Here is a 24,370-nt window from a genome sequence, read left to right as displayed (position 1 = left end):
CCAATGGTTGGGAAACAATACTTGCAAGGAAAGAATTTAGTTACTAGGTCTAATTCCACTGGAGAAGAATGAAAGAAGGTTTAATCAATTCTTTCCTTGTACAGCATGAATGTTGAATGGATAAACTGAGGGATGTGAAACCAGTAGAGATCAATTAAGACATGAGAGTTAATGTCCTGAAGATTTGTGTTATTGAAAGGCACGGTCAGAGGTCACCATGGCGTGTTTACCCAGTATCCTCAGCAAAAGAACTACATAAATGTCCTCTCAGAGGCGAAGATACCGCCAATCTAATTGGCCTCACCAACTGACGGTACAAGTGTACTATGCTTTAGAGTTAAGATCCAGTATATTCTCCACGGTCTCCTCGTGACCGGTCTTGAGGTATTAACCAAATAACAATCCGATAAACATTGGATGTACCATAAGATGGTTGTTTTAGTAATGGGCATCCGGTCACATTGCCAAGGTGACAGACAGCGTTGGCTGGCGACGGACAAACGGCCGGATGGGGCGAGCTCTCAGCTGACACACGGCTCTAGAATCCAGGACCGTTGTTACAGTTTATTTCACCCTGAACTTAATGCGAATGACCGGGAGAGGGGTCCGGTACTGATCGGTTTTCGGGAGATACTGGAGCCCACCACAGGTCCACAGTCCCTTCACCCATTCACTCACCGGCATATTACTGGGATCCGCACGGCGGATCCAGCTGCCTCTTCCCCCGTTCACAATACCCCAACCTCCCTCGGCGTCTGCTAGAGTCTGATAATAGTGTATCAAGGTCTCTGTCCCTCCACCAGTTGCTGGTTTGGATAAAGGCAGCGGATTCTCTGGCCTCGGGCTGGATTTTGCAGCCTCCCTGTCCGAGCTCCGGCTCCAGAATCTGCTGAATTTTTTTGTTACAGTTTGGAGCCAGTTGGATCTTTTTGAATTTCTAGCGTTGTCAACATGAACCAATCGAATCATTCCGTTGAGACCAGGTGGTACGGGGGTGTCCAATCAGCGAGCTTAACGCGCCTGGTTGGCAAGTTGTTTTAGAACGCGAATGTGCCAATCAGAGACAACGGCGATGCGTTACCGTTTGGCGCCAGACAACCAATAGGAGCAGGGCAGCTGTGTCCCTCACCCAATAGGAAGGGTGCAACTACACCAGAGGGTGGGGAATTTTAAAGCGGGACGGATGAAGTTGGAAAGAGCTATTAAAATTTGCTATCGGAGCAGCAGCTATGGACTGGACGGAAACAGTCAAGTGGCTCTTGGAGTCATAGGCCTGGGTCTTTTTTTAAGGAAATGGCGAGACAACATTTTGTAATTATTTAACGAGATCTAAATCTATAGTGCGGTTAGGACAGCGACAATACTGCATACGTGGAACAACAAAAAGAGAGTGGGTAGATACAGCTTGGTTCGAAACGTCGGTCAACACTGTCTCTGAGACAGGAAGTGTAGAGGTTGGTAACATGGTTTTATCAAGTATAGGATTTTAAGCACAGAAACAACTCGTCCTTCTAAAATAGCTCCCTTGTTGTTTAATAGTACTATCTCGTTTTACTTTATCTCATCCTCCTAATCTTTTCTCCTTCTACTTGTTTCCTCGAATGCGTCTGAATTTGACGCAGCAAATTATCTCTAATGCATAAGTCTATTCAACATGTTTTAAACAGGACAAGTCTGATTATGCATAAAGTTTGTAAAGTAATGAATATACCATGCTTGTCCCCTTTTGGAATAGCACAACTAGAAAGAACAACGGAGTTATTATTAACACGGTGGGGAATATTATAGTGTAACACTACAGTGCAAATACAAAAGAACATGAAACTACGCACTCAAACTGTTTGGTCCACCCAGGAGGTAAGTATTGCACCATCTGACAAGCTTAACTCGTGCTTTTAGTTTAAAACGTGGGGTTTTCTGAACGATTGGTAAAAGGACATGCTGCCTCACAGCTTAAAGTTGATTTTATTGTAAGGGATCACTGTTAAATTTCAAACTGAGACACTGAAGAGTGGTTTTTGTTTTAGAATATCAAAAAGTGAGGGTACTAGTGTTGCAACCAGTAATCGGAGTTGTTGTGAACACCCATACTAAAAGATATGTAAATAACAGTTTGCTTGTTTAAATAACAAGTTGACATTGTTCAGACAAATAATTGTTCCTGAAAATATTTAGTAATGGTATTTACTGTCTTGAAACAATTAATGTATTTTTACATCAAATTTATAGTAATACTGGGGAAGAGGAATGTGCTAGTAAGAACTTAAACATCCAGAATACAGTAGCACCACTGTATTCTGGCAAATTTCTTCAGATTGTTCCCTTTAAATCCATCTTGTTTTGTCAATTTTGTACCCCTCCAGATTGAAGCCTCTTGGCAATTACAGATCAACATTTTCCTAGAAAATGGAATACAAATATGGCTCAGTTTCTCCCTTTTTAGCTGCTGAATACAATGTTCAGTATTATAACTTTTTTTAAATTTTAGAAGTAGCCAAAGAAATTACTTATTTTCTGCACCAAGGCATACTCTGTTTAGGATTTATTTTTGTGCTACTATTGCACAAAATTAACAAAACAACTATCTAATCTGGGAGTAAGTAGAAGAGGTCAGAGTGGATCATGTGGGCTAGCACAGTGCTAAGAGATGCCCTTGCCAAAGATATTGTAACCTGTGTTTTTAAAAAAAAATTGATTGTCAGTGTTTACATAGGCAGATTGCTGTATTTAGGGTGCATGATAATGATGACTCTGCAAATGCAAGGAGAGGAGCACTTCTGAGTCGCCAGATCTTCTCTCTGGGCACCATGCCCAATTAGCCACTTCCCTTCCCCAGATAGCCTAAAACTGTTCTTTTCAACTCTATATAATGCAGGATTAACAGCAATATTTCTTCTCAAAGATAGTTTATGAAGGATAGAATTGGAACCAATCTTTACATGTTTTCATAAGTGTTTCTTTAGCCCTTGTGCATTAGCCTCAACAACCTGTTTATAGGACACAAATAATTACCAGTGAACATTCATCATCTTCATATACTTAACCTCGATAAAATTAACAAAAGAAACGTGTGAACTGCAATAGTACTGCTTCTCTGCTCATAAAGGGAGGGATATGGTGCCATGAACTCTAATGTTTATTTTTATTGTTTGAATCTGACCAAAAATGAAAAACACAATTTTTTTTTTCCCTGATGTTGGATATAATTTGGCAGGCTTGAGTTAGTTATTCTACTATTATCTTTTTTAAAAACAACTTATGGCAAAGAACATTTTAATTTTTAAACTATTTTTGCTCCTTGCTATAAGATGGTCAACAATGTTCTATGTTTACCAGCAAATATAAATGCATCTGACACAGCTATCCATGGCAAAAACTGTACTCACTTAGTTGAAGTTTTCTATTTCAGCAAAGACTAGGTATCCACTTGACCTTGCACGTTTTTCACATATTTGTCCACTGAACTATTGCAGAAAGACCAGTTTAATTTATTTATTTTTAAAAAATCTATTCCAATTAATTCCAAGGCTAAGATGTAGGATGCTTGATGCCCCGCAAGAAGAAGCCTAACCAATCCAAGAAGCCCCCTCTGCAGTTTTTGGAGAGTCCACAAAAAGGAGAAAAGGTCATACAAATAGTGCCTCTTCAATCTGCAGTAAATCCACGTCATGTATCCTGCGTACCAATTGACCAGAAATCTTCCTTCAGTTGGGTATGTTTTTTTTTAAACTTAAGACTACACTACCAGTTTTGATGACAACACAGTCTCATCCCCTATGCACCTTGAGTGTTTTTACAATATAGGCTTGCATTGTCACATTGATAGTCACAAGCCTATAGCATGTCATTTTTTTTTTGGTAATTGTGTTCAGATCCACATTGTCAAATATTGCTATGCAGAAACCACCTGTCCCAAACTGATACTTAATGGACAAAAATTGTAAATTAGTTACAAATGTTACTAAGTTCTACATTATTCCTTTTAAAATCAGTGTTCCACAAGTAAGCATATTGGATGATTTAACTGTGATAGAGTTTGAATAATCATTCCAGGTTTATTCTTTGAAAATGTAATTTTTGTTAATTCTTATTAAGATAAGATAATAGTCCTAGAATATTGTGACATCTAATGTTATCCATGTTTCTTCTGTCCTCACCGCACGATATGTAGGCTGCTAAATCAAGGCACTCTGGTGCACTGCTAGGGGGCTGCTGCCTTGGGTGCATGTATAAGATTGTGTGGGATTATTGACAAAAAACCCACTTTATTTTCGTTGGGACACTAGGAATAACTTAACGATCAACTGTGCTACAAAGATGGATTGTCCATACATTAGCACATTGTGGGAGTTTGCTGCACATAAATTGTCTCTTGTATATCCTACAACAATAACTACATTTCAAAAGCATTTTCTTGGTTGCAAAGTGTTTTAAGATGGAGGATGGTTATGCATAGAATTATAGATGTACAGCATGGAAACAGATCCGTCCATGCTGGCCAGATACCCCAACCTAATCTAGTCCCATTTGTCAGCACTTGGCTCATCTCCCTCAAAACCCTTCCTGTTCATATACCCATCCTTTTAAATGGTGTAATTGTACCAGCCTCCACCACTTCCTCTGGCAGCTCATTCCACACACGCACGACTCTGCGTGACAAAGTTGCCTCTTAGGTCCCTTTTACAATCTTTTCCCCTCTCGCCCTAAACTTATGCTCTCTAGTTCTGGCCTCCCTCCACCTCAGGGAAAATACTTTGCCTATTTACCCTATCCATGCTCATCATGATTTTATGAACCTTGAAGGTCACCCCTCAGCCTTTGTTCCAGGGAAAACAGCCCCAGCTTATTCAGCCTCTCCCAATAGCTCAAATCCTCCAACATCCTTGTCTCTCACAGGGAACCATTTCTTTTCCAGGTGTTGCCATAGTTTGAATTTTTGGACACCACAGTTGAAGGACCAACATGAGAACAACACAAATGTAACATCCTTGTAAATCTTTTCTGAACCTTTGCACATCTCACAATATCTTTCCGATAGGAAGGAGACCAGAATTACACGCCATATTCCAACAGCGGCCTAACCATTTTCCTATACAGCTGCAACATGACCACCCAACTCCTGTACTCCATACTCTGACCAATGAAGGAAAGCATACCAAACACCACCTTTACTATCCTATCTACCTGTGACTCCACTTTCAAGGAGATATGAACCTGCACTCCAAGGTCTCTTTGTTCAGCAACACTCCCTAGGACCTTACCATTAAGTGTGTAAGTCCTGCTAAGATTTGCTTTGCGAAAATGCAGCACCTCTCATTTATCTATCTGCCACTCCTCAGTCCAATGGCCCATCTGATTAAGATCTCATTGTAATCTGAGGTAACCCTCTTCGCTGTCCACGACACCTCCAATTTTGGTGTCATCTGCAAACTTACCACCTATACCTCCTATATTCATATCCACCTAATTTATATAAATGACAAAGTAGTGGATCCAGTACTGATCCTTGTGGCACTCCACTGGTCACAGGCCTCCAGTACGGAAAACTACTCTCCACACCACCCTCCACCTCTTTCTGTATCCAAATGGCTAGCTCTTCCTGTATTCCATGACATCTAATCTTGCTAATTAGTCTCCCTTTTCTTTTCCAGGTATTGCCACAGTTTGAATTTTTGGACACAACAGTTGAAGGACCATCACGAGAACAACACAAATGTAACAAATCTGATCGCACAACACGACATAATTACAAAAAGAAGCAGAATGCTACACTAAAAGCAGTAGCTGAGAGAAAACTGTGCAATAACTTTGTCCCTTTGACCTTTCTCGGCTGTGATGAGTTGCCTGTTCAGAAGGAGAACCACAAATTTCATTCTGGCCCCAGTCAGAAAGTTGAAACTCTTGGTCAAGCTCGACTACCAACAAATAAAACTTCACTTATGGGCATCACTCACCAAGCATTCAAAGATGACAGTTCCTTTGGAAGAGTTCAAAATATAGATGTCTTGGGTCACAAGCTCAAGTGTAACCACAGAGGATCTGTGGCAAAGGGCTTGTTTGGCAAAATGAACTTTGTCACAAGTTCAATAGGGAATATACCACACAGTTCTATGAAATGCTCCAGTTTCAGTTCTCCATTGTATTGTGTAAACCATCAAAATTGTGCAGAGTCTGTTGGTAAGGAGGTCTCCCTTTCTGATTGCGTTGCTCAATCAAATGATGAGGATTTCATTCTGCCACATGTTAGCACTCCCACAATTGATAGCTTACTTCCAGTGCGTAGCTTGAGAAGAAATATTAATAGATTAAGGGAAAGAACACCAGACGTACCCAATAGGATCTCTTTCCAAAGCAGACCAGAGGACTACTTGGACACAAGTTATGGACTGAATGATTTATCTGAAGCATGCCTAACTCCTGAAGTTTGGGTGCAGGACACTCCAGAGCATGAATATGGACTCAAAGCAACCTGGCGAAGACGGCCAGACATCATGCAGTATCTGAAAGATCGTGGAAAATTAACCAGTAGTGATGTGCTTGTTGGTAAATAAAGGGATACTTGACCATTTCAATAAAAAGCAAATAGTAATAAGCCTTTCAGTTTAAATGGTATTGCCACGTAATTTAGTTACTATTTACCACTTATTAAGAATATCTGGGAAATTGACTGATTGAAGCTACATGAGCATTATCCTTTGACCTGTCAACATGGCTATACAGCTCACAGATTCGGAATTCTTTCACACGCACTGGGTTCAAAATATAAAATCTTGATTTTCAACTGTGGCATTTTCCATGTCAGTGCAACAGTGGGTCCAGACTCCATTTAAATATCTGAATGTAATACAGAATCAGATGTGATTTTGTGGGAACGACTTGTAATTCACTCATGCCCACAACAACTATCCTGTATATCTTTTATTAGTAATGTTTCAAGTGATCACCCACTATACAATTAAAACATTTTTTTGCTTTTGCTTCCACATTTTTAGAATAAAAGTCATTATTGTCAGCAAACTATAAGAATTCTATCTCATAGATTTGTTTGAATTCAAATGAGTTCATTTTTGATCATAGGTCATTTTATGCTATGTTTTTTTAAAAAAAAACAGGTTTAATTTGAATTAAGTTGAAGAGTAGCTAATTTAAGAAATGGAAATAATTTACTGATATTTAACATCAGCATTGCCTGGTAACTATGAGCTGGGAATATATAGAAAATAAGTTCCTCTACATGATCCCTCTATCTTTTCCTCTGCTCAACAGCAATAAGATGTAAAATTACAAGAAGAAAAAAGAGGATTAACTACATTTTTAATGTAATTCTTGTTTTTTTTTAAAGCTCTTTGGGGATAGGTGGATGAATATAACAACTGACTGTCTTTGCAAACTTATCCTGCATTTTTAACTGGATGTTTTAGGCTGTTTTTATTATTATCTCTAAATATCCTGACAAACCTTTGTTTATCCAGGATTTCAGATCTGAGGCCACAGTCTCTGACCTTTAACCTAGATCACTCCTCCCTATATGCACAAAGATTTAGAGTCATAGAGATGTATAGCACAGAAACGGACCCTTTGGTAAAACTCGTCCATGCCAATCTGTTATCCCAAATTAATCTAGTTCCATTTGCCAGCACTTGGCCCATATCCCTCTAAATTCTTCCTAGTCATGTATCCATCTAGCTGTCTTTTAGATGTTGTTATTGGACCAGTCTCCACCAATTCTTCTGGCAGCTCATTTCTTACACGAACCACCCTCTGTGTGAAAAGATTGCCTCTAAGGTCCGTTTTGAATCTTTGCCCTGTCATCCTAAATCTATGCCCTCTGGTTCTGGACCCCGACCCCCACCCCCACCCCAGAGAAATGACCTTCTCTATTTACCCTATCATGCCCCTCATGATTTTATAAACCTCTGTAAAATCACCCCTTTGCCTTTGACGTTCAGTGAAAACAGCCCCAGCCACATCCCTAAAGCTCAACTCCTCCAATCCTGGCAACATCCTCGTAAATCCTTTCTGAACCCTTCATGTTTCACAACATCTTTCTTTTTCGGAGGGAGACCACAATTGCATACAATATTCCAAAAGTGGCCAAACCAATGTCTTGTACAGCCACAATTCACCTCCCAACACCTATACTCCATGCTCTGACCAATAAAGGAAAACTTACTAAATGCCTTCTTTACTATCATATTTACCTGTGACTCCACTTTCAAGGAACTATGAACCTGCACTCCAAAGTCTCTTTGTTCAGCAACCAGTACCTTACCATGATTTGAATAAGTCCTGCCCAGATTTGCCTTTCCAAAATGCAGCAACTCACATTTATCTAAATTAAACTCCATCTGCCACTCCTTGGCCCATTGGTCCATCTAATCAAGATCCTATTGTACTCTGAGGTAACCTCCTCCACTGTCCGTTACACCTCCAATTTTGGTGTCATCTGCAAACTTACTAACTATAACTCCTATGTTCACATCCAATTCATATCTATAAATAACGAAAAGCTGTGGACCCCAGCAGTGATCCTTGTGGCACATCACCAGTCACAGGCTTCTAATCTGAAAAACAAACCTCCACCACCACCCTCTATCTTCTACGTTCAAGCTAGTTCTGTATCCAAATGGCTAGTTCTTCCTGTATTCCATGGGATGTAACCTGGCTAATCAGTCTCCCATGGGGAACCTTGTTGAACGCTGTACTGAAGTCCATAAAGATCACATCTACGACTCTAACCCCATCAATCCTATGTTACTTCAAAAAAACTCCAATCAAGTTAGTGAGAGAATTTCTGGTTGCTTGTTCTCTGAACAGGTTCACTTGGCAATTTTGCTAGTTTTTAGTTCTACTGCCCGACTGGGGCTGAATTAGTGTTAACACAGATTATCTGAATTTTCACCTTTTAAAAACACAAATAGGAATGTGATATGAAATTGTACACTTGTCTTTGTGTGGTCTAGATTTGGCAAAAGTTTGAATAACCTGCAACAAAAATAGAAAATTCTTAACTACAAAAGAATTTTCTTCAGTCCACTAATATTTAAGAGAATTGCAGTGAAAGACTTTGGGACATACAGCAGGCCAGAACTGGATTCTAAAAGATTTCAGAGGGTCGTGGGGAAGTGACAAGGTTGAATACAAAGTGGGCATTGAGACATTGCTTGTTGCTTGGGAGTGTAGGTCAACAGTTGATGGGCAAATTGGATTGAAGTTAGGTTGTGATCAAAAGTTTCAAATAGCTTGAAGTATGGAGTGTGGTCAATGGGAAGCTGGTCTAGAAACGATAGGAATCCTTCACTTCCCAAAATGTTGTTGAGACCACTTAAATGATAAATTCTCTGAGCCTTTTCAGGAAAGCTTGACTTTTTTTCGTATGAACTGGAAGACTGGACCAGTAACTTATTCAAAGGTTGCCAACTTCTGGCTACGTTGACTGAAGAGTGAAACAATATGCTATTCTCAACATACGTTCCGGCAACTACCTATAATAATCCTAAACTGCATGCTAGGAAATGAGTGTAACCATACCTGTGGGAACAGATATCTCTCACCGCTGAGTCAAGTGTTGTACTATCCTCCGTTTTGGCTACATCAGCTCAGGAAAGCTGGACTGACCTTTCAGGAGCTGAAGTGTAGATTCACCAGAATCGTAACGGGATGGCATAGTGCAGGTTACATGAGCATGGTTTGTATTCTCATGACTTTAGAAAACGGAGGGGGCCATCTAGTTGAGCAGTGCAGGCTGGAGGTTCGTCCGCACCACAGGGGAGCCTTCACAAGCCATGAGGATGCTCCCGAATACATTGTCTGTGTATTACATAAATGTTACCGAGCAACTGGGAATGATTCCAGGATTTTGGCTGTTCCAGAAAGGACCTTTACGTTACCTTTGACTGAAGCAACTGCTTGAAAACAGGACTTTGATTAGAAAGGCCCTGGCTGAATGGGATGACGTGTCTAGGTGGGAGAGAGGCGGGAGGACCAATGGGAATGGTTTTTGTTGGAGGGTACGTTGCTAGGGGCCTGGGCTCCTGGAGTGTGTGGAAGTTCAGTGACGGAGCGGGAGCGGGACTGGGAGACAGGAGCGGCCGCCAGCACCATAGCAACGGTGCCCAAAGATGTCCTATTACAGCGTCAGGTAGAGAAAGAGCGGCTGGAATGGGAATGGGAATGGGAATGGGAATGGGAAGGGGATGTCAGAGAATCAGAGAGAGAGGAATAGGGTGGGTAGTGAAGGGGGAATATGCAGCCTGTTAATTGCTGGGTATCGGGCGCACACTCTTAACTGCTCTGCACCGAACTCGCCCTTGCATTGGGCATTGCCAAAACTTGGCTATGCAGACATTTCAATCTGGAAGCAGCATTAGTGACAGATTTTGCCCAAAATCTCCAGATGCGTGGATTTTTCCACTGTACGTTGTTCGAGGCTGTCACTTTCACACATTAGAGGGTACGGCGTTATTTTTAGTACAACAATCTGTCTGCAGCATTTTGACGTGTATTATTTAAAAATTATCAACACATAAATCACACAACAATCTGAAAGTCTGAAGATTGGACATCTCCCTCTCTATTTTCAATTATCTTTGTTTTGCTAACAGCAAAATTCCTTTGTACAACACTTTTGCAGCTGTTATGTAGATTTTTCTTTGAAACTTCTGAAATTAGCTTAAACGATATTTTAATGAATCTATTTGTAATGTGCTTTACGGAAATAGTTTGTAAATGTCAATTTCCTTTTTGTACCAAGTTATTTTAAATAATACAGTTTTCAGATAGTGTGTAGGTACGATTCATAGTCAAAGCTGAAAATTAATTTTGGGTCTTAAGCTCTTGTGAGGAATCGCTATTTTGTTGATGTGTTTCTGAACTTGAAAATTTGCAGCTTTGAGTGTTCACCTTTTGACATTGTTACCTAATTGTTTTCACTCTGCTGCTGAGTTGAACACGATGTACCCTATTGATTCTGATAAACTCAAGTTATTGATCTTATGTCTCTGCTGCTCTTGAGACTATTGTGAATTGTAGCCCTTTTATTTATGTTTAAGATTTAGTTACTTATATTGTAGAAATAAGGAATTGAACTTTAATTTTTTGTTATTTCAGGGGTTGACAGCTGCAGAATATTTTAGATTATTATCATTTACAATTTTATGGGCTGTTTATATTCAATTTTTACATGCCAAATTAAACTGGAGCTGACTAAAGATATTTGTTGTGAAAAGATGCTATGCTTCTATTTATTGTATTTCTATTCTACAGTCAAAGATTTATTATGGCAGTTATTGTTGCAAATGCTTTACATCATACATGTGTCCAGAGTAATGCCAGTTATTGTGATGCCATAAGCTATATTATGTACATATTAAGTGTATTTTCCATATAAATGAGCGCACAAATTGTTTTCTTCATAATATGAGAACAATGGCTGATGTCACAATGGTTATAAAGCTCTGGTACTTTGTGAAGTCATGAAGCAGCCTTCAGCATGGAGATAACAAACAAACTAATGTTTACAGTATGAATTACATAAGCTACAATCAGATGATTTGGACCAGTTGGTCTTTGCCAGTGATCATGCTCCACAAAAGCCTCTTCGAGCCCTTTTATTTAACCCTTTCAGTCTTATCTGTTTATTTCTTTAAATGTGTCTATGCTATTCAACTCAACTCCTCCTTGTGATATCACTTTCCATCTTAAGATTGAATTCGGAACAGGCAACAGCAGCAAATTACATTTGTATTATATATTTAACATAACTTACCAAGGTGTTTCACAGGACCATTTTAAAATCATGTAAAATGATAATCCTCATAAGGATACATTTGTTTTGATAACCATAAGGTTGCTCAAGTATATAGGCTTCACAGGGTTTCATGTAGGAGGAAACTGAGGTGTAGAGGTTTTGGGAATCCCAGAGCTTGCTAACTGAAGCCATTAGTGACAGCAATTATGATAGGAAATTAACTGAAGAACACAAGATAGAAGCAGGAGTAGTCTGTCTGTACCCAGTTCAGCCATCTAACACCAATTTGGACTTCAACTCCATTTTCACTAAGATAACACAAATCCTTGAATCCCAAATTTAAACATGTTCAATGCAGACCCTACAACTGTCTGGTGTAGAGAATTTCACAGATTTATAATGCTTTTAGAGTCTTAGAGATGTACAGCATGGAAACACACCCTGTCCATGCTGACTAGATATCCCAACCCAATCTAGTCCCACCTGCCAGCACCCAGCCCATAACCCACCAAACCCCTGCCTATTCATATACCCATCCAAATGCCTCTTAAATGTTGCAGTTGTAGATATGATCTATATAGACTTCAGTAAGACGTTCGACAAGGTTCCCCATGGGAGACTGATTAGCAAGGTTAGATCTCACAGAATACAGGGAGAACTAGCCATTTGGATATAGAACTAGCTCAAAGGTAGAAGGTGGTGGTGGAGGGTTGTTTTTCAGACTGGAGGCCTGTGACCAATGGAGTGCCACAAGTATTGGTGCTGGGTCCTCTGTTTTGTCATTTACATAAATGATTTGGTTGTGAGCATAAGAGGTACAGTTAGTAAGTTTGTAGATGACACCAAAATTGGAGGTGTAATGGACAGCGAACAGGGTTATCTCAGATTACAACAGGATTGCTTGACCAGACGGGCCAATGGACTGAGCAGTGGCAGATGGAGTTTAATTCAGATAAATGCGAGGTGCTGCATTTTGGGAAAGCAAATCTTAGCAGGACTCATACACTTACTGGTAAGGTCCTAGGGAGTTTTGCTGAACAAAGAGACCTTGAAGTAAGTGCAGGTTCATAGCTCCTTGAAAGTGGAGTATCTCAGCAAGATACCCAGCAATCATTTCTCTAGCTTCCCACAGAGTTCTAGGGTACACTTGACCAGGTCCTGGGGATTTATCCACCTTTACGCGTTTCAAGACATCCAGCACTTCCTCCTCTGTAATATGGACATTTTGTAAGATGTCACAATCTATTTCCCTACAGTCTATATCTTCCATATCCTTTTCCACAGTAAATACTGATGCAAAATACTCATTTTAGTATCTCCCCCATTTTCTGTGGCTCCATACAAAGGCCACCTTGCTGATCTTTGAGGGGCCCTATTCTCTCCCTGGTTACCCTTTTGTCCTTGTATTTGTAAAAACTCTTTGGATTCTCCTTAATTCTATTTGCCAAAGCTATCTCTTAAGTATATTCCTCCTTCCTTTATACTCTTCTAAGGATTCACTTGATCTATCCTGTCTGTACCTTACATGTGCTTCTTTCTTTTTCTTAACCAGACCCTCACTTTCTTTAGTCATCATAGAGATATGTAGCACCGAAAAAGACCCTTCGGTCCAACTCACCTCTGGCAATCAGATATCCCAAATTAATAGCCTGGGCTATTTTCCCTGGAGCATCAGAGGCTGAGGGGTGACCTTGTAGAGGTTTATAAAACCATGAAAGCAAGGATAGAGTAAATAGACAAGGTCTTTTCCCTGGGGTGGGTGAGTCCAGAACTAGAGAGTATAGCTTTAGGGTGAGGGGGAAAGATTTAAAATGGACCTAAGGGGCAACTATCAGAGGAAGTAGCAGAGGCTGGTACAACTACAACATTTAAATGGCATCTGAGTAGATATATGAAAAGGAAGGGTTTAGAGGGATATGGGCCAAGTGTTGGCAATTGAGAAGAGATTTCTTCCTTTCTTAGTTTTAAGTGATTGACTCCTTATCTTGAAACTCTAATCCTTTGCCGTAGTTTTCCCAGCTGGCAGCTAAAACTGTCTGCCCTATCAAGCACTTTAAAAATCTTGAATGTTTCGAAACAATTTTCTGTCATTTTATATATTGCGGATAATATAGGCTCAGTTCACTCAGGCTCTTATCATAGGACAATCCTGTCTTCCTTGTGGACGATCTAGTGAACCGTTGCTGTACTACCTCCAATGCATTTCTTTAAATGGGGAGAATAAAGCTGCATGTTGTATTCCATGTGTGGTCTCACCAAAGCCCTGTGCAATTATAACAAGCTGTCTTTATTCTTGTACTACAATCTTCTCACAATAAAGACTTGATTGCATGCTAAATTTATATTCCTTGTATGAGTGCATTCTAATATTTGTGAACATCAATATTAACACATTTTGCAGTTTTTTAGAAATGCATTGCCTTTTTTCAACCAAAGTGAAAAATCCCAAACTTCTCATATTCCAATTTCACCCATCACCCTGTTGGCTACTTACTCCCTTAACCTGTCTATTCTCTTGCCTCTGAGTCATCCTCAAAACTTGTAGTCTTATTGCAATGATGAGCTAAAATACAAACTTATTAACCTTTTAAAATCTCATCGACTAATTTAATACCAAATCCAAAGTTTTGTTTTTAGGCGAAAAACACTTGAGTTGCAACATTATAAAATGGTTGCCGAACTCTCAGGACGATGTAAAGGAATATCTACATGTGAATGTTAAAACCATCTTCTGGAATGTACATCTCCCAATGAGACCTTCAGTTGTCCCTCTGTGTTTTCATCTGCAGGTATTACCACCTATTGGGCAGCAAAGTGGTTAGCACTGGGTTCTGGCACTGGCCTTTGGTAACTGTTTGTGTGGAATTTCTATGTTCTCTCCATGTCTGCATGGGTTTCTGCTGAGTGTTCCAATTTCCTCATAGTCCAAAGATTGTAGATTAGGTGGATTGGCCATGCTAAATTTCCCTATAATGTTTACGGATGTTTAAGCAAGGTGTATTAGCTGTGATTAATGCAGGGTTATAGACATAGGATGTGTGGGAGTGGGTTTAAGAGGAAGGATTAGATTTGATGAGCTGAATGGCCTCAATCTGTACCATAAGGATTCTATAATTACTGGGACAAAGATTTCAATCCAAAGGTGGATCAGTTAATGGTTAGTTTTTTATGAGGAGATGGGTAATGGTAGCAGAATTAAAGGAGATATGGGCATTTGAAGATGGGACTCTTTATGATATTGTATCAGCTTGAATTAGTTTATTTGGAATTGGATTGGGAGGAGCATAAGTTGGTCTAATAAACAACAGGACATTGAAGGAGATAGAGAAACTGGAGGAAGAATACAGATCAGGGCTTGGACAAAGAGTAGAATTTGACTATGTTTTTCTGGTGGGTTTCTAGAAAGAAGAGAGCTGGCAGAACTGAGCTTATGCTCGAAACGTCAACTCTCCTGCTCCTCGGATGCTACCTGACCGGCTGTGTTTGTCCAGTACCACATTTTTTGACTCTGATCTCCAGCATCTGCAGTCTTCATTTTCTGATTGAATAGTGTTTTTAAAAAGTCCTGCCAGATCTGGTGGTGTTGTGTGGCCATATCCTTTCAAGCATACCTTCCTTTGACTCAAAAGATGAGGGCCCCAATGTAAACAGCTAAGGAGCTGGGGGTTAGTACATCAAAGGTAGAGGTGATGGTATGGTTGAGCAAACCAGCTGCTGCAGAAATGTGATGAATGGAAGACCAAAGCTAAACACAAAGAGCAGTTATGCAAATTAGAAAGTAGTTTTTTCCAAGAGTAGACAGGGGAGGAGGTAGTGTTGCAGTGTGCTGGTTTTGAGTGCTACAAGGGATTGATCTGGAATGACCTTGCCTGTGATTGAAACTGAGATTAGCAAGACCACATGAGATGGCAAGGCCAAGGGAGCCATGACCATCGGTTGGAGACGTTACATGGAAGGAGAGATTCTAGAAGAATAAGAGTACAGTGAACTTGAAGGAAAGAGAATGATGAGCTGAGATGGAGACTTGATCATAAAATATTTCTCTGTTTTCTCCATTCATTTTATTCTATTCGTCATTTGCACTGCTGAATCTTAAAGTGCACAATGCCATTGGGTTAAACCAGACCATGTTATAATTTTAAAGTTGGAAACAAAATTTCAATGCACAAAGAATAAGAAGAAAAACAAGTTTCTGTTGGTATTGATTGTGTAAATTTCTGTAAGTTGCTGTTAAATTATAAAAGCCATTGTGATATTAGGTACTATTTAGGCATTATAAATGCTGGACAGAAATTGTTTTGTCCAGCAATGTACTGTTGAAAATTAATTACCCAGTCTAGCTAATTTGAGACTTATTGTATCACTTTGGCCATGATTAAACTGGATGTAGGTTTGTTTTCAGACTTTTGTCACCATAGGCTCACTGATGATGTTACCTAGTATGATGACAAGACATCTGAAAACGAGTCTTCAAGCTCAGCGAGCAAACCTACAGCCAAAACCTCAACCTGAGTTATAAAACTTTTCCAAACTTGCTATGATTACAACTATAATATGCTTTTCCCGTTCCATTGTCCTAAGTTTTCTTAAACTCTACATTAACGTTCTTGTAATAAACTTTGATTTAGCTTTCTCAACTGTATATATTTTACAATTAGTCATAGAGATAAACATTATTGAAACAGACCCTTCAGTCCAATTCATCCATGCTGATCAGATTTCCTAAATTAATCTAATACCGTTGCAAGCATTTGGCCCAAATCCTTCCTATTCATATACCCATCCTGATTTCTTTTAAATGTTGTAATTGTACCTGCCTCCACCATTTCCTCTGGCAGCTTATTCCATACATGCACCATTCTTTGCGTGAAAACGTTGCCCCTTGGGTCCCTTCTAAATCCCCCCCCCATGTAGATTTTGGATCATTGTACTCCTGTGTGGACTTCATTCTATTGTGCCCTTGCAATGTCTACCTCAAAGACTAAGTTTTAGTCACGTTGCTCTCTTTCTTGCTTGTTGTAGCATTATGAATAGTGTGAACTTGAGCAGCTCATGGAGAGAAAATGCTAAGCAATACATCAAATGGCTGCTGCTTCACTGCTGCATTTTACAGATAATTGCCAAATTATAATTTGAACTAAAGTTTGTCAGCAAGCAAACAATCATGTAAGTGAAGGAGTAAAGAGGAACCTAGCATGCTCGTTGTCACTGACTCTATGACTTTCACATGCCAATCAAATGGAAAATTAAAGTGCGTTAAACAGGTTTTGTTTAATTTTTTTATGGGATCTGAGTGTCATTGGCTAGGCTACATTTATTGCTTAATTAAGCCAATATTCCCAGAAGGCATTGCTGTGGTTCTGGAATTGCATGTAATCCAGATCAGGTAACAATGGTAGATTTCCTTCTTTAAAGACATTAGTGAACCAGATTACCTTTTATGATCATTGACAATAATTAACTAGTTTCTAATTTGCAAGCATTTACTTGAAGATTTTTATTGAATTCAAATTCAAATGATGAGTTTTAAACTCATATCCCCATTTGTGTGGGTTTCTGGATTTGGGGTAAGGTGGGGGAGGGGAAATGAGGAAACTGGTGAAGTCCACATTGATGCCCTGGGGTTGAAGTGTTCTGTGGTGGAAGATGAGGTGACCTTCCTCCGGGCGGTGGGGGAGGCCCAGGACCTGCATGTCCTCGGCAGAATGGGAGGGGGAATGGAAATGTTAGGCCACGGGGCGGTGGGATTGATTGGTGTGTCCTGGAGATGTTCCCTAAAGGGCATCAATGTGGACTTCACCAGTTTCCTCATTTTCCCTCCCCCCCCCCCCCCCCCCCCACATCAGTTCCGACCTGCCAGCTCAGCACCATCCTCATGACCTGTCCGACCTGCCAATCTTCCTTCTCACCTATCTGCTCCAACCTTCTCTCTGACCTATCACCTTCATCCCACCTCCATCCACCTATTGCACTCTTAGCTACCTTCTCCCCAGGCCCACCCCCCCGCCCATTTATCTCTCCTCCCCAGAGGCTCCCTGCCTCATTCCTGATGAGGGACATTTGCGTGAAGCGTCGATTTTCCTGCTCCTCAGATGCTACCTGACCTGCTGTGCTTTTCCAGCACCACGCTAATCTTGAATCTGATCTCCAGCATCTGCAATCCTCACTTTTGCCTTTCTGGGTTACTAGTCCAGTGATAACCAGTGTACCACTGCGTGAATTTAAAAAAAACAAGCTCCAAGAGGATATGCAACATAGTCATAGAGATGTACAGCACAGAAACAGACCCATTGGTCCAACTCGTCCACGTCGACCACATATCCTAGATAAATCTGCCAGCATTTCATCCATATCCCTCCAAATCTTTCCTATTCATGTACCCATCCAGATGCCTTTTAAATGTTGCAATTGTAAATCTGATGCAATAGCACAATCAAGTGCTATTACACACAACATAATGAACCTAAAGTTGGAAAGATCTTAGAACTATTAGAAGGAACTTGTCAATAGTGTGGGTGGCCCAGTATTGGAATACAGATCTTATGAAGGAGAAGCTACACATTGGAAATAGTAACAGCAGCAGCCTATTTTTCCCTAAATGTGCAGGAGAATTTGTATTTTTATAACAGCACAATAATCACAGTACACTCAAAATGTTGGAAAAAAAAAATTGCATGCTATATAAGGGGTAATGCCAATAAATTGTGTGTCCTTTTTAAGTTAGCTTTAATTTGTTCAATTTCATGTTTGTCCTGCCTTTTGTAAAAACAGAGTCCTCAAATGCTAAATAGCATCATGACGTTTCCTTCACCACTTTTAGGATTTCAAAGTCTACTTGCCTTCTTATGATCAGAGCTGAACATATTCTGGATCTGAGCATATACACTTTCAAGTAACTCTTTAGAATATTCGCTCACCTGTTTATCGATCAGTTAGCATACATTGTCATTACACAACATCAATGAATGAAACATTGCTGAGTTAAATTTGAGAGAGCAATAGCCCCCATATGAAGCCCCAGTTAAACTTTGTTATCTTCATCTGTGTTGCTTTGTTTTGCTGATTTGTTGTTTTTGTAGTTTTTTCTATTTTCTTTCTTTATCTGTGGAGTGAAATGGGTGAAGTAGACAATGACTTGAGGAGTACAAATCAGTTTTCAGTAGTGGGCATGGAGGAAAATCCCTAAAGCTTCAGAAATTACTTTATTCTATGTGCCATCACAATAATCTTTAATGCTTGTCAAATTTAATTATTTGAAATTTAATTGTGATACACATTTTGGCATTTGGTATAATTTGGCCCACATCTCCTTTTATCCCTTTTGTATTGTGTCTTCTATCGTCTCTTTGCTATACACTCTTGTTGCACCCCCTAAGCAGTGTACAAGTTGAAAGTATGTATGGGCATGAATGAGCAAAAGGAAGATATTAAAGCTTTGAGAATATTACCAGTTTCTTGTCATACTTTTATCAAATATCTAATACTTATTATGCCTATATAATTTCAACATTTTGAATGTAAAGATGTTTTACATGTGTTGGAAAAGATAAATATCAGACATAAGATAAAAATTTTGCCAAAAATAGAAATTGCTGGAAAAGCTCAAATCTGGCAGCATCTGCAGAGAGAAATCAGTTAATGTTTCGAGTCGAGTGACCCTTCCTCAGAATTCTGATAAATAGAATCTTGCTTTGTGCTTTGCAAATATGTTTTGATTGCAGAGGAAGAATAGATCATATTTAATAGCTGAAATGTTCTCTTCAAAATGAGATTTGTGTAATGCCCAAAAATCATAGTGTTTGCATCTGGGTAAAGTTCAGGACTAATTGTGTTAAATTATGTGCTTCAACTTAAAAGATTGAGAGGTAATGTAGCAGTCTACTTGTAACTCATTAGTATTATTATTGTTCTGTGGCTCATGTGAAGGTTGTCTCAAAGAGCTGTACGGATCATTTCTCAATCTTGACAAGGACTATTAATGACATTAACCAAGTATTCTATAATTTATTATATTTGGGCCGGTGGAACTATAGCTAACTGCAGCATTCTTTTGTTGCTCAACTGTTAGATTTAGTAGATTTTTTTAATTATAGTTTGTACTATATTCTTTTTAGGGATCATTAGATGGCTTGCACTAAGTGAGGGGGAAATACACAAGATCACTAACTTATTTCTAGCACATAATTTCTGGTACTTGAAAAGCAAGTTGTCTAATTTTCTTTTACTGAACATGATTAGTGGAGGATTTTATTATTCTGTTTGCACCAATATAACTTCTGTTTCTAGTTGAGCACAATGGCAGTGAACCTGTACAGCTGCCATGTGATAGACTCTGCAGAATAAGGTAATCAGATTACAAACTCAGGCATTGTCCTCTGAATAATCCCTAATAATTATTAGTCCACTTTCATAGTGGCTGCTAACTAGCTGAAACCACAACAGTAAACATAGATATGTAGAAGTTAAGTGGGCCTTGTGCTCTGACAAGCCTGACAATGATTTGGAGGAGCCGGTGTTGGACTGGGATGGATAAAGTTAAAAATTACAGAACACCGGGTTATAGTCCAACTGTTTTTTTTTGTTTGCTTCCAAATAAGCCTTACAATGAAATATCGAATGGGTGTCATTCTGAAAACTACTTTGGCTTTGTCGAAACTAGTTTGCATAACTGACTTTTTTAACTGTAACTGTTCAAATGTCGTAATCTTATTAACTAAATTGTATAAGAATATACACAATTTAGCTAATAAGGTAGTTTGTGTGGCAAAGAACATTTTAAGGGTTAAGCACTTCTGCATGCCTCATTATCGCAACATGGTAAATCAGTTCAGTATGTGTTTTATGAAACCCAATCAGATATACTTAAAGGTGCTTTTTGATCAGTCTATATAGTTCACAGTATTACAGTTTGCTAATAATTATGGGGATTAGATATGAGATGCCATAAATATTCAGCATTTCATTGTCAATGCAGATAGATACAGATATGACAACATCTTGGGCCATGACTTTTGACTTTCTGATGCTAATGGTCAAACCAAACTCCGCAATGATAGAGAATGTCCATTTGCACGTGAAGTTGTTCCTCGGTATGGAATTTTTGTGTGGTACTGTCACTAAGTTTTCCGATGAAGACTTGATGGGAATCAGGGCTGGACAGCTTTCAATATCAAAAAATAAATGTCACGAGAATTGGAATTCTGATCTGCACTAAGTATTTGCTGTTCAACGCATAAGTGAATATCTTCTCCACCTCTGTCTCTTTTCCCTCCCTTTTCCCCCATGAAATATTTTTCTCCTTGTCCATGTAAGTGTAACTCTTGGTCATGAAGAGAGTTCAGATTTAATTGTTCTGCTTGCTGCCATTTTATTGTAGTAAGTTATGACCAACTCTGGTTATCTGTAACTGTGGGCGGCACGGTGGCACAGTGGTTAGCACTGCTGCCTCACAGCGCCTGAGACCCGGGTTCAATTCCCGCCTCAGGCGACTGACTGTGTGGAGTTTGCACGTTCTCCCCGTGTCTGCGTGGGTTTCCTCCGGGTGCTCCGGTTTCCTCCCACAGTCCAAAGATGTGCAGGCCAGGTGAATTGGCCATGCTAAATTGCCCATAGTGTTAGGTAAGGGGTAAATGTAGATGTAGGGGTATGGGTGGGTTACGCTTCGGCGGGGCGGTGTGGACTTGTTGGGCCGAAGGGCCTGTTTCCACACTGTAAGTAATCTAATCTAATCTAAGTAATCTAATCTAATCTAAATTCATCATTTAATAAACGCATGATATTTGCAATGTTTCCAATCAGTGATTCTTGAACAGCATTTGAGTAGTATTTCTGCATTGTCCAGTTGTGTAGTCTGCTGCAGACACTGTTTGATTCCATTCGACAAAGCTTTCAAAGTCTCAAGGTAACAGTTAGTAGCTAGTTTTCTGTACTGAGGTGCTAGGAATTTGATGAACAAAATACAGCAGCAGAGTGGACTGTTGATCCTAAATACAGTTTAATACTACATTTAATTGTCTGTCTGCAGATTATCTTCCTCCTCTAAATTAGTCACTATGTCCTATTTCTTGTAATATGTTTTCTCCTACCCCAAACCACTCCTTGTATCCTTGCTCCATTTTGACTGTCATGGCTAAAATGTTCTAAGAGGTTCATAAAACAGTGTCTAGTTTGACAATCCTTCAGTTTATTTACTTGTATCCTTCCTTTTTCAATTTCCCAGAAATTGCTGTGATCATATATTTGTCAAGTGAATAAGTCAAAAGTCCTGTTGCCAGACAGGAAATGCTGGCAATCCATAGCACAGTGTTTCAACTTAGAGAAAGATAATTTATCATTTCAGGTATGAAGCTTCATCAGAAGTTATTCTCATAAACATTGTGTTTCTTGAGATACTGACTGACCCTTGTGTTTCCAGCTTTTATTTAATTTCCAAATTTGTTGTCTTTCATCTTTTGTTTTCTTAAAATTTAGTTTTAAACAATTTAGCTAACCCTTTTTAAAGTGGTCCAGCTACTTTATTAGTAACTATTTAGAACACAGGTTAGAACGTTAAGGAGAAAGTTATTCTGTAACTACTTGTTTTCGACCATACAGGGGCATTGATCCAGATTTCCTCTGGAGTGCTTCTATTGTTAGTTGATCTTTGCCTAGCAATACTCAGTTTAAAATATAACAGCTTGAGATGTGAACGGATATTGGTACAGTGACAAAAATGGAGCATTTGGGGTCTGAGTGAATGGTGCAGTCAAACTCTGTATTTCCTGAACTAATCAGGTTGAAGGAATCAGATACTGTATCAGCAGAAGTAAGAAGGAAGTGCAAATTAGTGAGATTTTTGTCAATTTTTAAAATTGTTTTCTTATCAAATCCCGAAAGAGGAAAGGAGAGCAATGAATTTCGGGCATGATATGATGTTGAACTCTTCTTTTATCACCCTTACCTCCATGCCACCTTCTTTAAACAGGAGTCCTCTCTCTGCTCTCTGAATCTTTCACCTGGTCTCCAGAATTCTTCCTCAACGTGGACCTTCTCTCTGTCCTTATACCTGCATTCTATCTTTTCATTAATAATTTTTGACGTGACATTGGCTATCAATTTCATTTCTCCCTTACCTATTCTAATGTACCTTTCACTAAACTTTCTGGACTCCAGTCTCTCAGATCTAACCCTGACTTGTTCTCAAGCCAGCTGGGAATGGTGGTGTTGTAATCTGGCATGCAACGTGTTCATTGCAATGGCTTGAGTGCCAATTTTCATGCACTTCTGTGGACCATAGCCCTACTAAACATCAAACTATTGGTTCCAGGATTGTCATTGATCTCATCTCCTCTGGAGACCTCGACATGAGAGCTTCGCACCACCAGTCTTGCCCAGCTAGCTTCTACCACCTACCTAAAATCTACAAACAAGATTTTTCTGGCAGACCTCTTGTTTCAACCTGTTCCTCCCAAACTGAACATATTTCTTTGTATCTTGACTATTTTATTCTACCCTCATTTTTTTTCATACTTGCATTTGTGAACCTTCTGGTGCTTTATGTTGATTCCACAACTTCCAGTTGTTTGACCCAACCACCACCTGAGCACCACAGATGTACATTCTCTACCTGTCAAGATGACCTGAAAGTTATTAGCTTCTTTCTTGAAAGGAGGCTTGAACAATTTCCATCTTAGGATATTAAAAGAAGTAGCTGCAGGGGTAATAGATCCACAATCTTTCAAAAATCTTCTAAAAATCCTTAGATACTGGAGCATTGCCACAGATTGGAAAACTCTTATTCAAAAAGGGATAGAGACAAAACCAAAAGGTAATCACATGCAAGTTAGCTGTTGTCAGAGAAATATGAAAGTCTATTGCTACTTTTGGGATACTGTGTTTAATTCTGGTCTCCCTGCTATAGGAAAGATGTTATTAAACTTAAAAGGGTTCATAAAAGGTTTACAAGGATCTTGCTGGAGTTGAAGTGTTTCAGCTATAGGGAGAAACTGGAGCTATTTTCCCTGGAGGCTGAAGGGTGATTTAATAAAAGTTTAGAAAATCATGAGGGTCATGAACCTTTTTCCCAGGTTAGGGGAGTCCAAAACTAGCAGGCATAGGTTAAAGGTGAGAGGGGAAAAAAATAAAAGGGACCTAAGGGGTAACATTTTCACACAGATTGTGGTGCATGTATGAAATCAGCTGCTATACATGGTGGAAGTGTGTACAATTACAACTTTCAAAAGCCATCTGGATGGGTACATGAGTGGGAATGTTTTATAGAGATATAGGTCAAGTGCTGGTAAATGGGACTAGATTAATCTAGGATATCTGGTTGGCATGGCAAGTTGGACCGAAGGGTCTGTTTTCATCCTGTACATCTTTGACTGTATTATATAGGACATAGCAGAGCATTCAGAAATGCATACTTTAATCAAGCAGAGTCAGCATAGCTTCATAAAGAAGCAGTCGTGCCTGACAGAATTAATAGAGGGCATAACAAGTGAAATAGATAAAGGGGAACCAGTAGATTTAATATGTTTGGATTTTCGAAAGTGTTCAATAATGTACCACATATAAGACTACTTCATAAGAGCCCATGTCATTGAGATGGTCTATTGTCATGGATACAGGAGTGGTTAACTA

General features: G+C 39.4%; 3 protein-coding genes across 10 annotated transcripts in view; 2 read left to right on the top strand and 1 right to left on the bottom strand.

Moving 5' to 3' along the window:
- The window catches only part of foxm1 (forkhead box M1), a 37,023-nt gene extending 27,137 nt beyond the window's left edge, over positions 1–9,886 (bottom strand). Inside the window, exon 1 of one of the 4 annotated variants that reach the window (XM_072552187.1) lies at positions 9,532–9,886. Coding sequence is in view for 1 of the 4 variants with exons in the window: in XM_072552185.1 (XP_072408286.1) it covers positions 9,619–9,667 (49 nt within the window). In the remaining 3 variants the exon portion in view is untranslated. Of the gene's footprint in view, positions 1–423; positions 630–678; positions 925–9,531 lie in introns of those variants that run through there. The other 3 variants (XM_072552185.1, XM_072552186.1, XM_072552188.1) reach the window with 3 other exon arrangements.
- rhno1 (RAD9-HUS1-RAD1 interacting nuclear orphan 1) lies at positions 1,078–7,017 on the top strand. Of its 3 annotated transcripts, XM_072552193.1 has the most exons (4): positions 1,122–1,454; positions 1,736–1,857; positions 3,528–3,712; positions 5,652–7,017. In XM_072552193.1, exons 3-4 carry the CDS (start codon positions 3,548–3,550, stop codon positions 6,549–6,551), a joined length of 1,065 nt encoding a protein of 354 aa, XP_072408294.1. In that variant the 5' UTR covers positions 1,122–1,454; positions 1,736–1,857; positions 3,528–3,547; the 3' UTR covers positions 6,552–7,017. The 3 variants fall into 3 exon arrangements, with proteins under 3 accessions (XP_072408296.1, XP_072408295.1, XP_072408294.1); XM_072552195.1 differs by lacking the exon at positions 3,528–3,712 and having other exon boundaries at positions 1,078–1,454; XM_072552194.1 differs by lacking the exon at positions 1,736–1,857 and having other exon boundaries at positions 1,109–1,454.
- A 64-nt stretch (positions 9,887–9,950) lies between the features above and the next one.
- Positions 9,951–24,370, top strand: part of LOC140458108 (tubby-related protein 3-like) — a 118,245-nt gene continuing 103,825 nt past the window's right edge. For all 3 annotated transcript variants that reach the window (XM_072552191.1, XM_072552190.1, XM_072552189.1), the window contains exon 1: positions 9,951–10,141. In XM_072552191.1, coding sequence (XP_072408292.1) covers positions 10,122–10,141 — 20 coding nt within the window. In that variant the 5' untranslated portion in view covers positions 9,951–10,121. The remainder of the gene's footprint in view (positions 10,142–24,370) is intronic.

This window comes from Chiloscyllium punctatum, chromosome 32 (genome assembly GCF_047496795.1).
Source record: "Chiloscyllium punctatum isolate Juve2018m chromosome 32, sChiPun1.3, whole genome shotgun sequence".
Lineage (NCBI taxonomy): Eukaryota > Metazoa > Chordata > Chondrichthyes > Orectolobiformes > Hemiscylliidae > Chiloscyllium > Chiloscyllium punctatum.
The sequence above is the reverse complement of the archived record's forward strand: the minus strand, read 5'-3'. Positions and strand labels throughout refer to the sequence as shown.